Source organism: Monodelphis domestica, chromosome 3 (assembly GCF_027887165.1).
Source record: "Monodelphis domestica isolate mMonDom1 chromosome 3, mMonDom1.pri, whole genome shotgun sequence".
Lineage (NCBI taxonomy): Eukaryota > Metazoa > Chordata > Mammalia > Didelphimorphia > Didelphidae > Monodelphis > Monodelphis domestica.
This window is the reverse complement of record NC_077229.1, coordinates 12,090,730-12,113,204: the sequence shown is the minus strand read 5'-3', so window position 1 is coordinate 12,113,204 and position 22,475 is coordinate 12,090,730. Positions and strand designations below refer to the sequence as shown.

General features: G+C 38.2%; 1 protein-coding gene across 1 annotated transcript in view; it reads left to right on the top strand.

Moving 5' to 3' along the window:
- The window catches only part of LOC130457891 (zinc finger protein 331-like), a 48,592-nt gene extending 35,671 nt beyond the window's left edge, over positions 1 to 12,921 (top strand). The window contains 2 exon segments of the mRNA XM_056820563.1: positions 10,469 to 12,174; positions 12,176 to 12,921. Of these exon segments, the coding sequence (XP_056676541.1) occupies positions 11,393 to 12,174; positions 12,176 to 12,326 (933 nt within the window). The 5' untranslated portion in view covers positions 10,469 to 11,392 and the 3' untranslated portion in view covers positions 12,327 to 12,921.
- Positions 12,922 to 22,475: the final 9,554 nt, after the last annotated feature.

Here is a 22,475-nt window from a genome sequence, read left to right as displayed (position 1 = left end):
AGCCCTTACTCAATCCTGTTAGGACTGAATAGGGTGGAGATTGATTCCAAGTATCTCCATTGTATCAATTCTAAAATCAATCATGACTCAAAGAAATTCCTGTTCTATGCTTAAGCATAGGTCAAAGTCCTTTCCATTGTTCAGCAAAAGGTTTCTGTCCTAAAGTAATCTTAAGAAGGGAAGGAGAAGGAACCTCCCATGCCAATGGGATTCACATTCCAATAGTCAAGACCCACTATCAATAGGAAATTTTTCAAGTATGAAATTTCCCAATGGTGAAATTTCCAACATTTATAAGTCTAAGAAATTTTGAGGTTTACACATCATGGAGCCAAGGCAGAAGAGTGGTAAGTGCTGGGAAATGGGGGGGGGGGTTAAGTGACTTGCCCAGGGTCACAGAGCTAGGAAGTTTCTGAGGTCAGATTTGAATCTAGGACCTCCCTTCTCTAGGCCTGACTCTCACTGAGCTGCCCCCAGCAAAGGCTTTTAGATAGAGGGACTTTCTTGCTGAACATTAGGCAATACGCACTAGAGAGCAACCTTATGAATATGGAACAGCTTTCATGCACAGGGACTCTCTTGCCAGTGTAAGATTTAGAATTGGTTTGACTAAATATAAGAATTTTTAAAAGTTGTCCTGTTCATTGTTTATAAAAATAATTAGCTTCTTAAGTAAAAAAAAATCTGTTAGTAGCTCTTAATAATTCAATATAATATAAATATAGCAAATGAAAGAAATTCAAGATGAAAGTAGAAAATATTTTTTTCCTTGACATAATAAAGCTACTAACAGCCTCATAATTTAGTTTTAAATATTACAATTTGACTGACCACAAAGTTGGATCAGGACTCTCATTTTCTTCACTTTCTTCACTTTTTACTCTCTCTCTTTCTCTCTAATAAAACCATCTTTAAGTCAGTTTGTTAGTAACTAACTCTGGAGTTCATAACTCTTCCTCCTCTCTAAGGTTGTAGAGCAGTTAGAAATAGACAAAAGGGCACATTAGCCTCATAGCTGCAGCCTTTGGTCTGATACTGTAAAGTCCTTTGCAAGTCCCTCCCTTCTATGGATAAACTGTGCTGCTGTTGCCTCCTGACCGCTGCTGATTCCCCAGAAGTTGCGTGTGGACAGGGGAATTCCAATCCCCTTTTCCCTTCAACTGAGAACAGTTCATTAGAGCCCTGACCTATCACCTTACTGCTGCCTGGTAAGCTGGGTTTTTAGCAACAATCAGCCTGCCCTCACAGCGAGCTACCTGGTGAGAAGGGGTCAATTAAATCTACTACCTCCCAACCCAAAACTCTGGATTGGTGAGAAGGAGTTATGTTAAGGGTAAAATTAGGATTGTTGACTGAACATGTTATATTAGTGGTTGCCAGGGATTTAAATTCAATCCCAATAAAATACTCAAGTCAGTTTTGGATTTTATGGTTGTTTAGTTACAATAGTAGAAAGAAAATGAGAAGAAGAGAGAAAGGAAAGGGAATTGGAGTGCTCCAGCTGGGAAAGGAGGAATCAGCCTTTCCACTCACCAGGGTCACTCAGGGAAGACACCTCATGCTACAGAGCTAAACACCGCATAAGATATGACCCAAATAGATAGATTCCTGTATATCTGCAGGTATTGCAAAGGTGGGATGCTTTTTTCCCTCCTGGCTTTCTGAGAGAAGTACGCAGAGTAAATTTAAAGATTCCTCAGGTACTTCCAAGGATAAGCAACCATCTGGGGAGCAAGTTATTGTGGCTCTGAGTTTGCATAGAAGGTCCCTCCCCAGCAAATTTAAAGACGAGTCAGGCATCAAGAGGAAAGAATGTTGTACATGTAGGGGTCCTACAGACACCATCCTAGCAGGAAACTTTTTAACTATTTGGGATATCCCTGACACTCCCATTACATTCTCTGAACCAATGCAATTGCAATATAAATCAGGTGTACTCTTTAATTCAGACTTGGAAGCTCTAATGTCCAAAAGACAATCATAATAGGTGTTACCCACTTTTCACTTTTAAGGTACAATGGGGCTCATTAATATGGGGTGGAGGGCAGTGGCTAAGGACAACTGGTAGTTAGACATCAGGGTCCAGAAAATCAAAGATTGTATCCTCTGATTCTTGTGCCCCGGCTCCTCCCCCACGGACACCTTCATAGTATTTGGGAAGTTCTTTGAGTAGCCCCATGAGGGCTATTAGCACCCCAAGTATTTTTTGGACAAACTCCACTTAAGTTATATTGTTGTGGAGTCATTTTGTTTGAGTTATCATTTTCCCAGTTTTTCCCAATTTCTAATCCTATATTTATTACTAAAGTTGTGGTTTCTTTTATCATTATTATAATTGTTTCTATAATTATTATTTCTGTAGTTGTTATGAAACTGCATATTATTTCTGATTGCTTTGAATAAATTTTTACACTCCATCATTCTGTGGTCCTTCTCACAGAATTGGCAGGTAATGAATTGATAGTTAGATTCTTGGAGAGCGGCTGAGAGTGGCAAGTGCTATTGGTTGAGTATCATGCCTTTTTTCCAGTTTATCAATCTTTTTTTTAAATTTAAATTATTTAGTCAATTTAGAACATTATTCCTTGGATACAATAATCACATTATTTCCCTCCCTCTCCTCCACCCACCCTTCCCACAGCCCACACACAATTTCATTGGGTATTACTTGTGTCCTTGATCAGAACCTATTTCCATCTTGATGTTTGCACTAGGATGTTCATTTAGTCTACATTTCCAACCATATTCTTTTGATCCATGTATTCAAGCAGTTGTTTTCCTTTGATGTTTTTACTCCCACAGTGTTTCCTCTGAATGTGGATAGTGGTTTTTCTCGTAGATTCCTCCTAGTTGTTCAAAATCATTGCATTGCCACTAATGGAGAAGTCCATTACATTCGATTGTACCACAGTGTATCAGTCTCTGTGTATAATGTTTTCCTGGTTCTGCTCCTCTCACTCTGCATCAGTTCTTGGAGGTTGTTCCATAGTTTATCAATCTTAACTCTTAAATATTTCAATGCTTTCCTCATTGTCTCTATGAGATTATTAGTCTTTTCCTCTTTTTCTTTGTTTCCTTTTGAAACATGTACAGCAGTTTTCTCAAATCATCAAGATCCATTTCAGGCCACCTTCAGCAATAAATTCTAAAATAATCCCTGATCACTTTGCAAGAGTTATTGACAAAGTACCTTCTAATTTGTCTTATGTAATTTTCTTTAGAAAGGTCCAAATCTAGGTATCAACTCCCAAACTCAGTCATTCTGTCCATGAATCTGGAGGGTGTCTTATCCTCATTTTGCATAAGTTTGTCGAATTCTATCCATTTATCTGTGCTTTCAGAGCACTCTCTCATAGCAGTTAGAATGGCCTCCCTACAACGATATAGTTGTAAATAATCCTCAGAGTTGTTATAGTCCCATTTGGAATCCTGAGATGGCTAGTGTGCTGCATTGCACCCCTGGGCTTTATTGACATGAGAAATTATTTTATTTTTCTCATGTTCCATTAAGAAAGCCTGGAGTAAGTTTTCAATGTCTTTGTAAGACAGATTATACTGAAAAAATGTCTGTCATCTTTTTCTTTACCATAAAGGGATCTTGTTCATATGTGGGAACATTTCATGTGAATTCATTTATTTCTTGGGGAGTAAACGGTATATGGTGCCTTAGAGTCACCACATCTCCATTGCGTCCTATTTCGGGTACTTCTCTTAGAAGAAAAAGGCCTCTAGTTGAATTTGGTAAGGGTGAGTCAGTTTGATGAGAAACAGTTTCTTTGGAAGGACGAGATTTCCTTGGGGCTGGAATTGTTTTTTGAGTGGGAGAAGGAACAGGAGAAACTGGGATTTCAGAAGAAGTTGGGATTTCAGGAGAAGGGTCTTGAGAAGTAAGTTCAGCCAAAATTTGCAGAGCACAAGAGAAGCAGTCCAGCAGCTGAGGTGTAGGAGAGGTGTTTTCCATCTCCATTTCAGGGGAAGGAATTTTCTCATTTAGAGGTTCAGAAGCAGGTTTGTAAGGGTCAGACATGTTTTGGGTGGGGTCAGTATTTTCCATTTGACCCTGTGAGAAGTATTTATCCAGTTGGTTCTGTATGTTTTCCTGAATTTTAGCTTCAAATTCTTTCAAGGTAGCATGTCTTGTCACAATATTTAGGAATATAAAAATAAAATGGCCTAATAACATAAGAAATGGGAGGTATTCTGAAATCATTAATGTCCCTAATTTTTCAAATGCCATGAAAATTTCATAGAATGTAGTATTCATTTTATATATGTATTTTTATAAATATTTATGATTCTGGTTTTAGTCAGTAGATGTTGATACTGGCGAGGGGTTAAAGTCAGGGAGTGAAAACAAAAGATCTAGGTGCAGTGTCCTTTTAAAGACTTTTAATCCAATCAACACTTCTAGGACAAAGATGGAGAGAAAACAGCCTTTTGCCTGAGGCTAAGGCTGAGATTTGTTTAAGTTGGGAGGGGTCACAAGCCTTCTCTCCTTCCCCTTCAGGGTAAAACCATTTCCCTTTCTGAGCAAAGCCTCCACTTTTCCTAGCTGGTCTCACCAGGTTTTTTACTTCTCACTTAATTTTAAAAACTAGAGACACATGGGGACTTGGACAAAAAAGAAAAGTAGACCTTCAGGTGCAAGACAAGGCCAAAACTTTATCCAGCTGTTCCTCACAGCTAATTATGAGTAATTTAGCCAGCTAGTATTGTCAGTGAGGGTTGACTAATTGGGCTGTTTGTTCCCTAAGGGAAGGGAAATTAGGAAAGAGCTTCTCCACTAAGACCTCAGAATCCTGCTTGATTAAGGTTAAAATATGGCTCTTTTCAATTCTAATTAACGGAAAAAGAGAAAAACAATGTTTTATACTCACCTAGTCTCACAGCTGGGTTTTGAATTGCTGAGTTAAATACTTAAAAGACTGACTTGAAGAGGTTATAAAGAAAAAAAGAGGAAAGAAAAGTTTCACAGAGATTTGAGGGTACTCGTCACAACCTTCGTGGATTAGCCACTGTCTTATTGTGGAATTGGGGGAGTTTAACCAGCTTAGCTTTTAGTTTTCTCTCCTCCCCACCCCCCAAGAAGAGCCAGATTTTAGGAATTGCGCTCTGATTCCATGAGCCCCAAACTAGTTGTAACCCAAATTTCTGCAATTCTAGCCCTTTACAGAAAAGTATCTTGCTCCTAGGAGTCCACCCAGCCAGGATACTCTAGGGTAGCACCATCTAAAGACAGGAAGTAGAACTTCAGGCAATTTAATAATTAAATTAAATTTAAATTATTATAAAGGTACTTTAGAAGCCTGAGGCACCCTCTTTTAGAGAATCCTCTGAGTCCAGAGGAAGAGCCCTGGGAGCTCCTATGAACCCTCCCCCTCTCTAATTCCCCACAGGTGTTCAAAGAGGAACACCTCTCTGCCTTGGGGCTCCCACTCCCTGAAGGTCCACAATCTGGCCCAAGCATTCCCTAGAAGAAATGGCTCCCGAAGCCCACTTCCCAGGTGAGTGCAGCCCCATCCTGAGCCCTCGCCAAGGTTCCCCAGGTTAGAATCCAGCAGAAATCATACCTGTGTCTTTGCCAGGTCTCTAGGGGCTCCATCACTCTTTGTCCTCAGGATGAGCTCCAGAGTCCACCCTGTCTGCCCCCACATCTACTGTGTTCTGGGGGTTTTCTCTGCTGCCTCAGCCTTTGCCTCACAGAACTGGCCCAGGTTCTAGACAAACAGGCCCAGCTTCTGTAATTCATTCATCCACCCTGGGGTGTCACATCTCAAGTGACAGGAATCTATAATAGAAGCTTTTCAGTGCTTTTATTTACTCAAGGCAGCCAAGAACTGGTTAGGGGGGACAGAAACCTTCCAGGACAGTGACAACATTCAGAACACGAGATTCCCCTAGAATGAGGAATCTGCCATGGCTCACAGTTGGAGGTATCAGTTTAAGGTGTAGGTTCAAAAATATCAGATAAGCAAACCTGATTATGAGCTTTATGTAAATGAATTGAACCCTGGCAAGCTGTCTTCCAGGGTACAGTGGTACAGGGTACAGTGTGGACGATGTTAGGCTTCTTGTAAAGGGACAGCAGGTGCTATGGGACATCAGCAGCCACTTTGGCTCAGTTGAGCAGGGATACTGTTACTGTTGGTGGCCTGGAATAGGCTGTGAGGTTCAGGGCTCAGCACCCTCCTGCTTACATCCTTAGATGGAATGACTCACATCTGTCTGGGAGGGCATGTATGGAGAGCAAAGAGTTCTGAAAATGACCAGAATTATTAGATCCAGATTGTTTACAATGATCAGAATCATAATGGAGGAATTAAGGTCTCCTAAATTCCCCTCCTCGTTGGTTATTAATGAATCTGAGATCTCAGGGGAGAGATTGGTGAGTGTTACAGATAAAAGAGTGGTTGTCTTAAACTGTGACCACAAAAATATGGTTTCAAGACAGTGTCTTGATTTTATATTAAAAATAAAGAGGTCGACATTGGAAAATTCCCAAATATGAAATACCCAAGTCAGCTGGAGATTTTAATTAATACAAATAAAGAAATTATGGAAAGGGAGAGAAACAGAGTAAGAGGGAATAGTAAGAAAAAGCCTAGGCCAGCCTTGGCTTTAAGCTTTAAGAGAGAGCAGTCAGTCTTTAATCACTCACCACAAGATCCTTCCAAGCAAAACTCTAGTGTTCAGAGAGACCATCCAGTTTAGCTCAGGAAGCTCCACTTTGTTAAGATTAAAATTTATGGGAAGCTGAGGCAGGTAGAAATTAGTTTCTCTCTGCAAGGAGTATTATATTTTTATGAGGTTTATTGAAGATTAAAATATAAAGAAAACACAAGTAAGAAAAGCACGTGTCTAGGCCCAGAGAGCCTATTCATGACCACTCACATCTTGCCTTCTAGGTGGAGAGCCACATGTGCTCTGAAGTGGAAGTAGGAAAAGAGGCCAGAGCCTTTTTACAAGAGGTTAAATACCCCATCTCGCTCTCGGCCCAGGTGAGGTTACAAGGAGATTACAAAGCATTCTGGGGAAGTGGAGCAAGGACTTCTGGGGATTAAAGTCCTGGATTCAAGTCTCCATTTTTACAACTTCAGTTTCCAAAGCTGCATTTTTTCCTGAGGCCTTCTGGCCTCCTTTTAAAGAGAATTTTCTCCTATGTCACCTCCCCTAAGTTTTCACATCTACCAATCACAGTAGACATTTTCACAGGACTGACTATTCTTAATTCACACCTCAGTAGACTAAACTTTTGAGTAATGCACACCCGAGTAGACTAAAACTTCACACCTCTTTTGTTAAGCTTGTCCCTTGCAAGTTTGCAAATTGCCTGACCTTTTAGTGATTAATTTGACCTTTTATAGGTACTTAGCACCTTTTTGTATTAGATCTAAAAATAGACGTAGCTTAAGGGCTTTTGCCCACTATAAGTATGGGTTAAGTACTTTTCATTGTTCAGTAAGGAGTTCATAACTTTATCTTCCCCTAAAGTATGCTTAAGTATGGGTGGAGTAATGTTAGAGTTCTCACATTCCTGATCAAGTACCTTCATTGTTTGAAGTGGGGAATGGTCTTAACCAAATGTTCTAAGGTAGAGTCTGAGAATTTTTAACATTCACAAGTCTGAGAAATTTTAAAATTCACAATCCCCCTGATGATGAGGAGAAATTTTAAAATTCACATGAGCTAACCAGAGGGGTTTGGAGGGGAGAGGGACAGGGAGGAGAGATGGAGAGGAGGAGGAAGAGAGAGTGACAGAGAGACCGAGATACAAAATATGTGGGCTAGAAGAGAGAGCTACCGTTTTTCTATCTGTTAAGTCATTTACCCCTGGTCAATTCCGTTCATCTGCCCTTCTATCTCTAAGGAAGTGTATAAATGGAGATTTTGAAGTCAAAGGTTCAAAATCTCCATTTATGCACAAGTAACATTGTTTTGATGATTACTGCTTTTTTGTATAGTTTAATGGTCTGGTACTTCTAGACCACCATCCTTCACATTTTTTTTCATTATTTCCCTTGTTATTCTTGATCTTTACATTCTTCTAGACAAAATTTAGTATAATTTTTTCTAATTTATAAAAAGTTTTTTGGTATTTTGATTGTTATGACACGGTTTGGATAGTAATTTTTATTATGTTAGCTCATCCTACCCATTTTCTTTCTTTTAGATTTTAGAGAGTGTCAAATGACCACATTAAATGACCAGTCAATTAGTTATTTCAAATGAAGAAATTCTGTCTCTTGAGAATTCCAATCATTGCACTGTTAGTATCTTTGTTTTCAATAATTTAATGGCTAAAATATTTTTAAAAGATAAGCACCCTTCTTTTCCTCATCAAACTTAACTCTTTTTCCCATGTAACTGAATATAAAATGACTGACAATATTCCAGGTACAAAATGATCACAAAAGCAAAGGCAGAATGTTTTGGCTATGGCACATCATACCCAGTGGTTCCCCAAATTCTGAATTTAGCATAAGACTTAGGTAGAATCAGTCTGCTCCCATGTAACTCTATGGTCTCCTCTTGGTGCTTTTATCTAGATAAGAGTATTTCAGACTTTTAGGAACTTAGGTAGAGAATTCCTTTTTCTTTTGTTTCTCCTCATTGATTATTGCTAATATTTCCTCCTAGTATACACGGTATATACTACCTTCTCAGAAACTCTTGAAAGAAATGTTCTTACCACATCAATTCTGACTTTTGTGATGAGAAATGTTACATTTTTATGGTTGGGCAGAATTATATTGATGGTCACCAGGGATTCAATTTCTAAATCCCAAAATGAATTACTAAAGTAAAATGGAATTCATAGTAGTTTATTTACAATAGAGGGAAGATATTAAGGAAGAGTGAGAAGGAGAGAGTGCTGTGGCTTTCTCAGAGCCAGGTAGAAATTCTAAACCCCAGCCAGGGGAAAGGAGTCTCAAGATGATGGGCCTTTCTTAGAGGTTCACACCTCCAGGAAGGCAAGGAAACTAAGGCAGCCTTTCACTCACCACAGTGGCTGTCTAAAAAGAAATCAATCTGAGGTCTTTTGCACGAGCTCCTCCCGGGGTCCAGTTCTGCAGCCAGGTGTCTTCACTCCAAGTCTGAGTGTCTGTCTTCCAGTCTCTCCTCAAGTGTCTATCTTCCCTCCAGCTCTGAGTGACTCTCTTCACTCCGAGTGACTATCTTCCAGTCCAATTTCGAGTGACAAATCTTTCAATTCACCTTGTGTGCCTCTGTTTCCTCTATTTAAAGACCTTTTTCTCTTGTGTCACCTCCCCTAAATATTTACATCTAACAATCACAGAAGACACTCCTCTCCAGGACTGCCCACTCAATGTATGAAATGGGTGTTCACACCTTTGGTACTTAGTTATATCTTTTGTGGTTAGTTAACACCTTTTTTGATTGATTTTTATAGATAAAATGGGTAGATCAACTTTAAATACTTTAACACTTTTGGGGATTAAAATCTAAAAATAAACAGGATTACAATTTAGTCTTCATAATAAAGGAAAAGCTAAGTAACTTCATAGTAACAATCAGGAGATAGTCAAATTCAATCTTCACAGGAGGAATTTTAGATCACCCTCTCTATCTCTCCTCTATGGAATCTCCCATCTCACTCAGAGAGCACTTCCCATCTAAAGCTTCTCAGAGGGGAGAGAAGCTTTAAGGTAGGAAGATAGAGACAGGATAGAAGTTTTGGATACCATGAGGGGGATGACGGAGTCAAATTAGAGATATGAGGTGGCAGGAATGAGCCTTTATTAATTTTCCATGAGCCACAGCTAAGCTCTGATCAAAGGACCATTCCGAAGGCTTATACTAGTCCAGAGATCCACATTTAATACCACACAGGTCGGAGAGATGAAAGAGAGATGGAGAAGATTTAAAGATGGAGCTTGCCCAGAGGCCAAGCTCCTGCCAGGACAGCTATCAGCTAGCCTGAAAGAGAGAGAGAGCGAGAGTGTGTGGAAGAGCTGAGATGCAAGTAGCAGAGAGAGCGAGGCGGAGCTTGCTGGGCGGTATATAATCTCTTTGATATGCAAATATACACAGTACATAGGGATGATTGTCATTGGATAATGACCAGGTATAGGTGTGGTTTCTCTTAACCAGGTGAGCACAGGATTTGAATTATACTCTAGCTGCAAGGAAGTTGTTCAGGTCATTCCTCCATTCTTTACTCATGACATGAGCTGTGAAGTTTGATGAGAATCTTTGTCCTGCTTGTGTCATTGTGAGATTTCATTGTTATTATATGTCAAAGTCTTTTTTAAAAAATCACCCATCTTGGTGATATGACCAAATGGTATATCCAAAGATTGGTTCTACTCATTTAAGTTTAAAAACTTTTTTGCCTGGGGAAATAGAATAAAAATCAGTTTATTTTCTACCACCAGAGGAAAGAACTTATTGCTCTGTGTGTGTGTGTCCTTCCTTTTGTGTTTATATCATAATTTGTTTTCTTCAGAGACAGAGACTAATTTTGAAATGAAGGAGATTTCTACAAAACTGAGGATTTTTGTGGAAGGATCTCACCCCAAAAGATGCATGAACGTGGGTTCCCATGACTTCATTTTGAGAGAAATATGTTACTCTGATATCAAGATAAATAAAAATCTAAAGAGAGAATATGAATTTGATGACCTTTCAGAGAAATTCAGCCACTATTCAGTCCTAAATCGGCATGTGAAATTGAGCTCTGGAAATGTCTGTTGTGAGGATAGTCAATACAGCAAATGCTGTAGGAAGCAGCAGGAACTGGGACTTTTTCAGTGGAATGAGAAACCTTCTGAAAAGTCTATGTATCAAGGTAACCTAGGAGGAATACCCTTTGGCTACAGTTTAGACTTCATTAGACATTCAAAAAGTAAATGGGTAGAGATGGTTTCTGTGAAGGATGAAGGAGGGAAACCTTTCACTCAAAACTCTGATCTTGCTGCACATCAAATAATCCATTCAGGAGAGAAACTTTATGAATGTAAACAATGTGGAAAGACTTTTGAACGAAGGGACTCTCTTGCAGTACATCATAGAATCCACTCTAGAGAGAAACCTTATGAATGTAAAGAGTGTGGAAAGGCTTTCACACAGAGGAGTCATCTCAATAAACATCAGAGAATCCACTCTAGAAAAAATCCTTAAGAATGTAAACATTGTGGAAAGGCTTTTACAGAGAGGGGATGTCTTACTAGACATCAGCTAATCCATAGTGGAGAGAAACCTTATGAATGTAAACAGTGTGGGAAGGCTTTTACATATAGCAACTCTCTTGCTACACATCAGATAGTCCACAATGGAGAGAAACCTTTTGAATGTAAACAGTGTGGAAAGGATTTTAAACGTCACCACTCTCTTGATATACATCACCTAATCCACACTGGAGAAAAACCCTATGAATGTAAACAGTGTGGTAAGGCCTTCACACAGAGGGGCAATCTTGCTGCACATCAGAGAATCCATACTGGAGAGAAACCTTATGAATGTAAACTGTGGAAAGGCTTTTACAGAGAGGGGATCTCTCACTAGACATCAGAAAATCCACACTGGAGAGGAACCTTTTGAATGTAAACACTGTGGAAAGGCTTTCACAGACAGAAGATCTCTCACTAAACATCAGAGAATCCACATTGTAGAGAAACGTCATGAATGTAAACAGTGTGGAAAGGCTTTTTTACACAATAGCACTCTTACTTCACATCAGCGAATCCACACTGGAGAGAAACCTTATGAATGTAAACAGTGTGGAAAGGCTTCCACAGGGAGGGCATCTCTCACTAGACATCAGAAAATCTACACTGGAGAGAAACCTTATGATTGTAAACAATGTGGAAAGACTTTTAGACAGAGGGACAATCTTGCTGCACATCAGAGAATCCACACTGGAGAGAAACTGTATGACTGTAAATGCTGTGGAAAGGCTTTCACAGAGAGAGGATCTCTCACTAAACATCAGAGAATCCACACTGTAGAGAAATATCATGAATGTAAACAGTGTGGAAAGGCATTTTTACGCAGCAGCACTCTTACTTCACATCAGCTAATCCCCACTGGAGAGAAACCATATGAATGTAAACAGTGTGGAAAGGCTTTCAGATACAAGGACAATCTTGCTGCACATCAGAGAATCCACACTGGAGAGAAACCATATGAATGTAAACAGTGTGGAAAGGGTTTCACAGAGAGCATCGCTCACTAAACATCAGAAAATTCACACTGGAGAGAAACCTTATGAATGTATACACTGTGGTAAGGCTTTCACACAGAGGGGAAATCTTGCTGCACATCAGAGAATCCACACTGGGGAGAAACCTTATTGTATCGGATAAAATCATGTAATATTTGTCATACATTTATCAGTATTCTTCATGTTAGATTGGAAACTTCCTGTAGAATTAGTGAACGTTAGGTATTCTTTTGAAGGAGAATACTAATCTCCCATCCTGAAGAGTAGAGAAATCCTTCCCCCCAATAACTTTTTATAGATACATAAATATCCAACTTTTATTCATTTTTTTCTAATGTGTCCAAAACGCCTCACTTTTCCCCCTTTTGAATTTTTTTAAATTTATGGATTAAGAGGTTAGATTGCCATCCCCATAGGAAAAGTCTTCAAATGTGCAGCTAAAATCTTAACTCTTTGTCTTAAATGTTTTGGTTTGAAAGGCCTTGGCCTTGTCTAAATTCTTCGCTCAACTTAAAAATTATAAACTTGAGAAAACATGCTGGGAAACTTAAGGAGGGCAAGTTTAGTTCCACAGAAGGATCAATATGGAAAAATGATTTATATGATTCTACATGCAGAATTTATGAGATTGCTTAATACCTCTTGGGCATGGGAGAGAAAATCCAAGACTCAAATTTTTGAACAAATGTTGGATATTGTTTTTACATATAATTGTCAAAAATAAAATATGAAATGATGGAAAAGAGTTGTATATTCATTGGTGAACAACATTCTATAATGATTGGGGTGTACAAGGAACAATTTAAAAAATGGCTTCACTTTAAGCTGATACTTGACTATACAAAATAAGAGTACATGGTGAAAATATGATAATTGCTTTCCTTTTAATCAGTGAGGCATTTTAAGGGAGAAGGAGATAAGAATTTCACTTGCTCTTATGCTTACACAAAAACAAGATTCAAGCAGATATTTTCTCCTTTCAAATATAATCAATTTAATATTTCATGGGCTTTATACACTATTAAATGATATGTTACTGTATTATTATATTTTAATACATTATGTTATATAAAACTATGATATAAATTAAAATATTATAATGATTATTATATAATTTTATGATAACCCAAACAAATTATTTTATTCTATAAAGGAGAATCAACATCAGAAAGGAAACATAATGCTTTAAAATTAGATTTATAACTCAAATGAGAATTAAAATTCTTGAAACAATGCTTGATATAATTAAAATATGTGATCAACAGGCCTGATAAAATACATGATTTTTTAAACATGTGTATTTTTTCACCTTTTTAAAAACATAGTTTTCAATCCAGCAAATTCCAGATTGTAAGAGAAGCTGCTTTTCTACAGCATACCTTTACAAGGGTTTGCCAAATTTCACCTTTTTATAAACAATACATTGAGTTTGAAATCTGAAAGAAAACTATTAAAATACCTTACTCAGATCTGCTTCCTCTTATTACTCTTTACATTTCTAATATATCTCCAACCCTGTATAAGGCTTTCTAATATGTATATCCTGTTAAAGTGACAATAACATTAGAGGCAGTTCAATGGCTTGGTGGACTGAGAGATGGGCATAGAAGAGGTGGGAGGTGCTAGATTCAAATCTGGCCTCAGACACTTCCTAGCTTTCACCCTAAGCAAGTCACTTACCCCATTGTCAAGCTCTTACTACTCTTGTGCCTTGGAAGCAATATACGATTGATTCCAAGGAAGGTAAGGATCTAAAAGAGAATAATGAGAGCAATAATAACTAACATTTATATAGTGTTTGCCACAGACCAAGTAGGATAGTAAACCTTTTTGGTGCCCATATTTCCATATTCCCCTTTAGACAGGTGAAATCCCATGGCTAGTCGATTACACAGAGTGGCAGAATCATTGGATTTCCCAGCCTTGTGGTTCTTCCTCAAAATTGTTGCCACTTTAAAAGAAAGAAAAGATATCATTTAATCACTACTCAGTTTGAAAATTCCCAGCTAACAATACCTTATCCCTGTTTCCTTTCTAAGCAGAATCCATTTCTGTCCCCAACCAAAGGACTGATCAGATCTTTTGTGTCCATTTATGACACTCCTAAACCTCTCTCTACCTATCTCACAGGTTTTTTTGGGGAAATAGTTTCACAATTAACCTCCCCACCCCACATTCAAGAACTGAAAAATTTCCAGCTACAGTTTTGCAAAGAGGAACCACATGAAGTTTAAGAACTCTCCCCCCTCTCTGTCTCTTTCTCACTCTCTCTCCTTTCCCCTACCCCTTCTTCATCTTTTTCTGTATTTCTGGTATTTTTCTGTCACTTGGGATTTATCTCTCATTGTCTTTTGTTTTTATCTCTCTTTTTTTCCTTCTGTTTCTTATTTTTTTCTCTATCGCTTGTCTTTCTCTCTTTGTCTCTCTTCCTTCCTCCCTCCACCCCATTCCCCCCATGGGTTTTAGCCAGAGGGTAAAATATCTTTCCTTAAATTACACAAAACTGCAGGCAAGTACCCAGGGGAAGTCCTGCCCACAACTTTGACTCCCTGAGATTCTGCAGTGCTCCCTAGTGTCCACATCTCCCCAGTATAAATATGGAGATTTGAACCCCAGACTTCAATTCCCAGGAGTCCTTGGTACCTCCCAGAGTTCCCCATAATCCTGGGTAAGGTCCTCACCTGGGCCTGGAGCAGAGAGGAATATTTAAACTGACTCCACCTTCTAGTCTCTCTCCCTGCTTCCGCTTTCAAGTACACGCTTCTCTCAAGATGTAGTGTAAGTGAAATTGAATGGGCCTTTCTGCCCTCCTAGGAACGTGCTTTCTTATTTTGTATTTTCTTTATTTCTTAATCTTTAATAAACCTCATAAAAATATAATACTTTTATTACTAGAAACTAATTTTAATTGCTACAGTTTGGATATCCACGTGGTTTGCGAAAAAAGTACCCTCATTCTTTTTTAACTTTCCTAAATCTTCACTAAGCTCAGCTTTTAATAGCTACTGCCTAGTTGTTGGGTTTTTTTTTTTTTTAAAGCCAAATTCCTCCAAGAATTTTCAGAAAATCCTCTTGTTCTGGATCTGTTTGATTCAAATCGCTCCTGCTCCGGCTCCTGGCCCTACTTGCCTGCGTTCCTGTCCCAGCCCTGCCCACCCTGGTGGTCTCTCTCTCGCTCACCTGGTCTCAGTCTTGCATGCCCTTCACGCCCGGCTCAGCCTATTGCCTGTTTCTGCGCTCCAGCAATTCGGACCTGTGATCTCGATCATCTGGTGACCCACCCACCCAGCCCCAGCAGACTCTAGCCTTCAATCAGATCGCTCATTGCCCCAGGACTCACTTTCACTGGCTGGTAAAAATGGGGATGTTTCCTTAGGCTACATGCCTTCTGACAATAGGCATCTAAATGGATAATTAAAAAAAAAAACCCAAGGAACTTTAAAGAGACTGGAGGTTATATTTTAAGGCATTTCAGACTCCAATGTTTTATAAAAATCTCTGAATTCTATTGCATTTTACTGATTGTTTTAAGGTTTAACTTTGTGATTTTGAGTTCATATATTACTGCATTCAATACTATTCTGTTACACTGAATCATTTTAATGTACTGACTTTTAACTACTGTTAAATTATGTTGCTTTTCCCCTATAATTACACTGAACAAACATTATTGAGTAATCCCATATAAAAACACCTTTTCTATTTTTGACTGTAAATTGTCACATAGAGGATAGATGGACTCCATCAGAAAATTGCTATAACAACCTTTGGAAAATTTAATGAGCTACATATCTCAGATTGATTTTAAGGGTTCTTTAGACATGATTTTTAGAATATTTCTTAACAATCTCTGTTCATTTTACCTGCTCCTACCATGAGGTAAGGTCCATTTTAGTAGCTGAAGCAAAATACAATTATAAACCCCAACTCCTGCATTTATAAAAATGTGAATGGAAGTTGGGAAGTTAACCCCCAGGCATATAGTACCCCTAAAAAGCCCCACACAAAAAGGGGAACATTTCTCATTTAAACTCTTCAGCTCATCACTTACTTCCACCAAAATGATATCTAGAATTCTTGATGATGTTCAAAACCCAAAATAAGTTTTACTTTGTTTAAAAATATGTTTACCAAGGTTGAAAGATTTGCTGTTTGTAAAAATTGTGACAAATATCCATCAATTCATAGACTTTTAAAATGCCATATAGCAACTTATGTGAAATATGATAGTGGGTTTGTTATTGTAATTAACTAGAGTATTGAGAATTTGGGGGATATTGATAACTACATATTTGTACTACTGTTCAATTCATTTGCTTCCACTCACAGCAGATCGTGGCCAGATATGAAGAGGAAATGGATGTCATTTTTAGTGAGAAAGTCTTGTATTCTATATTTCCTTAGCTGATACAATGTGTCAATGATTATAAGCTTCATTTTTGAATTTTTAAAACTCTTTTATTATATTTTTCTTGCATGTGCAATTTATTTTTTCTCTCCTTTTTATATTTGAAGCACATGTCACCAGTATTGAGATTTTCTTTAACTTTTTGATTTTGCAGTGGAATAAGTTTAAAATACATTTGCTATAATGTCAATGCATGCCCCCAAAGCTTGAGACTATAAACATGATGTCACGAATTGTTTAAAAACAAAATTTATGGGACTTTGCTTAATGATTCTATCTAATTCCAGGACAAGATATACACAAAAGAGCCATTGCACAGAGCCAGAGAAACCAATCCAGGATGGATTGATGCACTTCTAAGCCAATACAAAGGTCTTGAACCTAGTATGAAGACTCAAGGTTGTGATGCTTAACATACATTAAGACCTAGGCCTTCTTTGTATCCACACTCACTCTGAAAATACTTACAGACAAGTATCTGAAACTTGGCTCCTACTTGGCTTCTATAATGTAGTTCCTTTTCTGTCTTTTATATTGTGGCAAACTTTCTGTAGTTCTGGCTTCTGACTGGGTAAATGCATCATTGCTTAGATCATTTTAATTGGGCCCTGATTCAAGGACCTGTTATAGATTTATTTTTCCTTTACTTGGAATTTTTACACATAAGACTTTGATAGTTTATATTTTCATCCAGAAATTTTCTTTTTTATTTGGATTTTTCTGATGTCTTTTTAATTTCTCTTACCAATTGGTTCATATACCTCATAACTCAGCCATGCATCCGTAAGTGATTTGTCAATCACCCTCTTCATGGGGAAATGTAAAAAATATTATTATTTTAAATTGCAAAGTTTAAATTCCTTTTGAAAAGAATTTTAGGTTAAGAAACATACTACCTCTCTGAATCCAGAAACTGAGCTGTTTGGAGAAGACACCATGAAGATGTCTCCAGACAACAAGCTACACAAGAAGATCAAGAATGGTGTGGTTGATTGAACAGATTTATTTATATGCATACTTTCATGCCAAAGGGGACTGCCCCCTAACTGGCTTTTGTCAATGCATCTAGCAGTTATTGGGGTACTTTTTCCCCTCTTATCCTCAAATTATTGTAATCTTTAAGTTGATTATGTTTTCATTATCCTTTGGGGGGAAATTTTTTCCCAACAGGATTAAATGAGGAAATGTAAAAATGGAGATTTGAACCCCGGACTTCAATTCCCAGGAGTCCTTGGTACCTCCCAGAGTTCCCCATAATCCCGGGTGAGGTCCTCACCTGGACCTCAAGCAGAGAGGGATGTTTAAACTGACTCTACCTTTTAGTCTCTCTCCCTGCTTCCATTTCCAAGCATACGCATCTCTCAAGATGTAGTGTAAGTGAAATTGAATGGACTTTTCGGCCCTCCTAGGTATGTACTTTCGTATTTTGCATTTTCTTTATTTCTTAATCTTTAATAAACCTCTAAAAATATACCTTTAGCTGAGAAACTAAATTTTAATCTTACACCAGGCATTGGTAAAGGGAAGCCTCAGGAACCATCACTTCACTCTCCACTCTCAGGACTTTTCTGCCACACAACCTCCCCAGCCCAGTCCTGGTTGGGGCTTCCTTTGCCATTCCAGCCCTTCCTCTCTCTTCTCCTGTTCATCCACTACAACTAAGAACAAACGATCCTGTTCCAGGCCTTGATGAGGGATACTAGTCTGCCCTAAGGCCATCCTCTCCAGACCAGGAACTTTTCCCACCCAAAGCCCCCTCATACAGCTTTTATCCTTTGGATGTTCAGCTGCATACTTCATGTAGACAGGATAATAGATGGGGTCATGGAGGATCCTGCCCTCTTTTTTATCCTGTCAGTGAGCATGGAGGTGGTGAGTGGGGAATTTTAAATGGCTAAAAATTCATGGGCAAGTGGTCTTTATTTCATATCCTCTTTATTCCTTGAATTCTACTGAACATTAATCAATCTCCTAAAATACAATATTTTGTTAGATCTAATTTTAATTTTTAAATTGAAGAAGGAAGTTACTCTTCCAAACAGGAAGTAAAAATGGCAAGTATGGCATACTCTATGACAGAGCAGTACCTTGCCTATTTCAAACAGCTTCCAGTTTTAGGATGTTTTTTGTTTCTACCATTCATGAGTGCACTGGTCCTTTCAATTATCTTGCCTGAGATTCAGGGGAGAAATTGATCTCCCTACAGCCCTTTGCCATTTGGGCCTGCCCAGTCTCTAAGATTCATCCAATTTGGGATTCCTCAATCCATTTTCTCCCTCACTAAGGGAAATAGCAGAGCTCTGACAAAAGGAACCTGAACAGATTGAGAACGGAACAATAAAGAGACTGAAGGTGAAAATTTCAAGCCTTTTCAGACTCCATTGTTTTATGGAAGTCTCTGTATTTTGCTGATTGTTTTGTTTATAATTTAATTTTGTTGTCTTAACTTCATATATTAATCTGATCAATACTATTTTGTTGCAGTGAATCTGTGTTTTAACTATTAAATATATTCTGTTACCTTTCCCCTATGACTATTGAAAAAATATTGTAAAAGCCCATAAACAGCCTTTTTCCCCCATTTTGAATTAGTTAATTTTCACATAGATGATCGACGGATTTAACCTGCCTAACAACGTTTTGAAAAAATTAATGAGCTAAATATCTCAAATTGTTTTTAAGAGGTCTGTAGATGTGATTTTTAGATTTTTTTCAACAACTGATTGATCATTTTGCCTGCCTCTGAGTTACTTGTAACAAGAGGTAAAGGGTTCATTTTAGTAGCTGATGTGAAGCACTATTATAATCCCCACCTCCCACTTTCGTAAAAATGTGAATGGATGGGACATAATAGTCTCACACCAAAGGAGTTGGGAAGTTGATCCCAGGGCATGATATTCCCTGGATCCCTCCCAAGAGGGAGCATCTCTCATTTGTACCTTTTCAGCTTACTATACCCTTCCAACAGAATGATCTAGATTCTTGGTGACTTTTTTAAACCCAACATCAACAGTACAGCAGTTTGTTTTTTTTTTCTATACTCCTCTGCCACATTTTGTAATGATAGCCGGAATAGGTTTTTTAAATATCTCAGCCAAGGTTGAAACATTGCTCCACCTGAAAAAATTGTGACAAGTATCCATTAGCTTTAAATGTCATACAGCAGATTCATGTAAAATATGATATTGAGTTTATTTGCTATTGTCATTAAATTGTATGGATGAAAATTATTTGGGCAAAGTAAATGGATCTGCAAAGGAAAGGAGCTGAGAACTTTTGGATCACAAATCAGCAGAGGAGGGGAGACTGTTCCAATGGAACCTTGAAAGGAAGCAGTAAGGAAGCTCTAGCTGCCTAAGAATTCATTTTCTATTTGGCTCTTTCTGCTTGAAGGTGGAAGACAGACCACTTCATGTCCTCTCTGGCCATTGCTTTCAACCTATACTGTAAACTGAAGAGAGATTTGCTTTTTGCCCAGAAGAGACATGTCAGCAGTATTGTTTATATCTACCCTTAGGGGAAGATAATTTTGTTTTCTGAATTGACTTCATCTCTAAATCTTCAATCAAGAAGATAACTTAGAAATTAGGAAGACCCTAATTACCCTCTTTCCCCCAAACTCTTCTTACCCCCTCTCCCCAAAGAATAAAAGATCTTTTAGTTAAAGGACTAGTTGTGGAATTGGGTTATTAGTGGGAAAATCTTCAACTTCCCATCTGTGAAAATATCCTTATCCAGACAGCTGGGAAAAAGAAACAGGTAGTAGTTATAAAATGGATATTTGAACCCCAGAGTTCAATCCCCAGAAGTTCTTGGTACTCCGCAGAATTCCCTATAATCTCACCTGAGTCCCCACCTGGGCAAGATCACAATTTGTATTTAAACTGGCTGTAATGCCTACTTTGGCCTCTCTCTTCCTCTTCGATGCTCACATGCGGCTCTCTCTCTTCCTCAAATCAGAGATTGCAACGTGTAGTTAGTAGGCTGTGAATGGGCTAATCAGCTAAGACATGTGGTTTATTATTTTGTATCCTTGATTTCTAATAATCTTTAATAAACCTCATTAAATATAATATTTTTATCAGTAGAAACTAATTTAGTTTTTACATAGTGTAGGGGAGGAGCTCAAGATTCAGTCTCTTCCTTGCCTTACTTATTATTGTAACTTTTATGAAATTCCCCTCCCCACTATAATTTAACAAGTTTCGTTATCTACGACAATGGGCTATTATGACTTTGGGGACATTGATACTTCTTGAATGTGCATTACATGTTGGAATATTGTTCTTTATAAAAACTGTTACTTAATGAAAAGAATTTTCACTCACAGTGCATCATGGCCAGGTTTGAAGGAGGACAGGGATCTAATGTTTGGTGAGAAACCTTTGTATTCTACCTTTCCTTAGCTGACACAGTGTGTCAAGATATATATATATATATATATACATATATATATATATATATATATATATGTATACATATATTTTTTTATCTTTACAACTTTTTTATTATTGTTTTTCCTTGCATGTGCAATATAGTATATGAGTTTTATTTTTTCTCTCATTTTTGTATTTGAAGCACATGTCAAGAGTATTGAGAAGATTTTTCTTTGGTCTTGTATTTTGCATTAATATAAGTTTAAAATACATTTGCTATAATATCAATGCATTCTCAAAAAGCTTTAGACTATAAAAATTATGCCATTGATTGTTTAAAAAATTATGGTAGGGGGCAGCTGGGTAGCTCAGTGGATTGAGAACCAGGTTTAGAGACTGAAGGTCCTAGATTCAAATCTGGCCTCAGACACTTCCCAGCTGTGTGACCCTGGGCAAGTCACTTGACCCCCTTGCCTAGCCCTTACCACTCTTCTGCCTTGGAGCCAATACACAGTATTGACTCCAAGACGGAAGGTAAGGGTTTAAAAAAAATTATGGTACTTTGATTAATGATTTTTTCTGATTCCAGGAGGAGAGAATACAAAAAGAGCCATTGCACAGTGCCAAAGAAGCACAAAGCTAGTTGCATACTGCCAATTGAGCAAAAGGATTAAAATGGACCAAACCAATTCAGGTAGGATTGATGAACTTCTAAGCTAATACAAAAGGACTTGAACCTTATGTAGGACTTGAGGTTGCGATGCTTGACATATGTTAAGATGTAGGACACCTTGTACCACACTCTGTGAAATACTCACAGACAAGTACCAAATTTTGGTTATCATTCTGTCTCCCCTTATTCCTTAGAGTGAAGGTAAAAATCAGACCAGGGAATGACACTTCCCTATCACACAAAAATCTAGTCATTTTTTTCTCTCTTATACTATGGAAACTTCCTGTAGTCTGTAAAAAATAGACTCGAATACAGGACTACAATCCCCATGAGCCTTTGCTCCACTTCCCCAGAATGCCTTGTAATCTCACCTGGGCCGAGATCGAGAAGATATTTAAGCAAAGGCTTTTGAAGGGCTCGGCCTTTTGGACTTCCGTTTTTTGGAGCAGAGGCGTCTCTTCCATGATGTGAGGTTATTTTGTCTAGGCCTCTGGCCTAGGCACATGTTTCTTACTTGTATATTCTTAATCTTTAACTTTAATAAACCTCTAAAAATTATAATATTCCTTGCAGAGAGAAACTAATTTCTACCTGCCTCAGTCTCCCCATCTCCCCTAAATTTTAATTGTTACAGAATGGCGACCACTAGATTGGATGAGAACTTCTCAAAAAATGTTTTTAGCCTAGAGAATTTTTTTAAAGCCACGATTCTCCAAGATACTCTTTAGAAAACCATCTTGATCAGCTCCTGTTTCTGCTCCTGGCCTCTCACCTGGTGCCCGAGCTGCGCTCCGGCTCCCGGCCCGACCCACCCCGGCGGTCTGTCTCTCACCC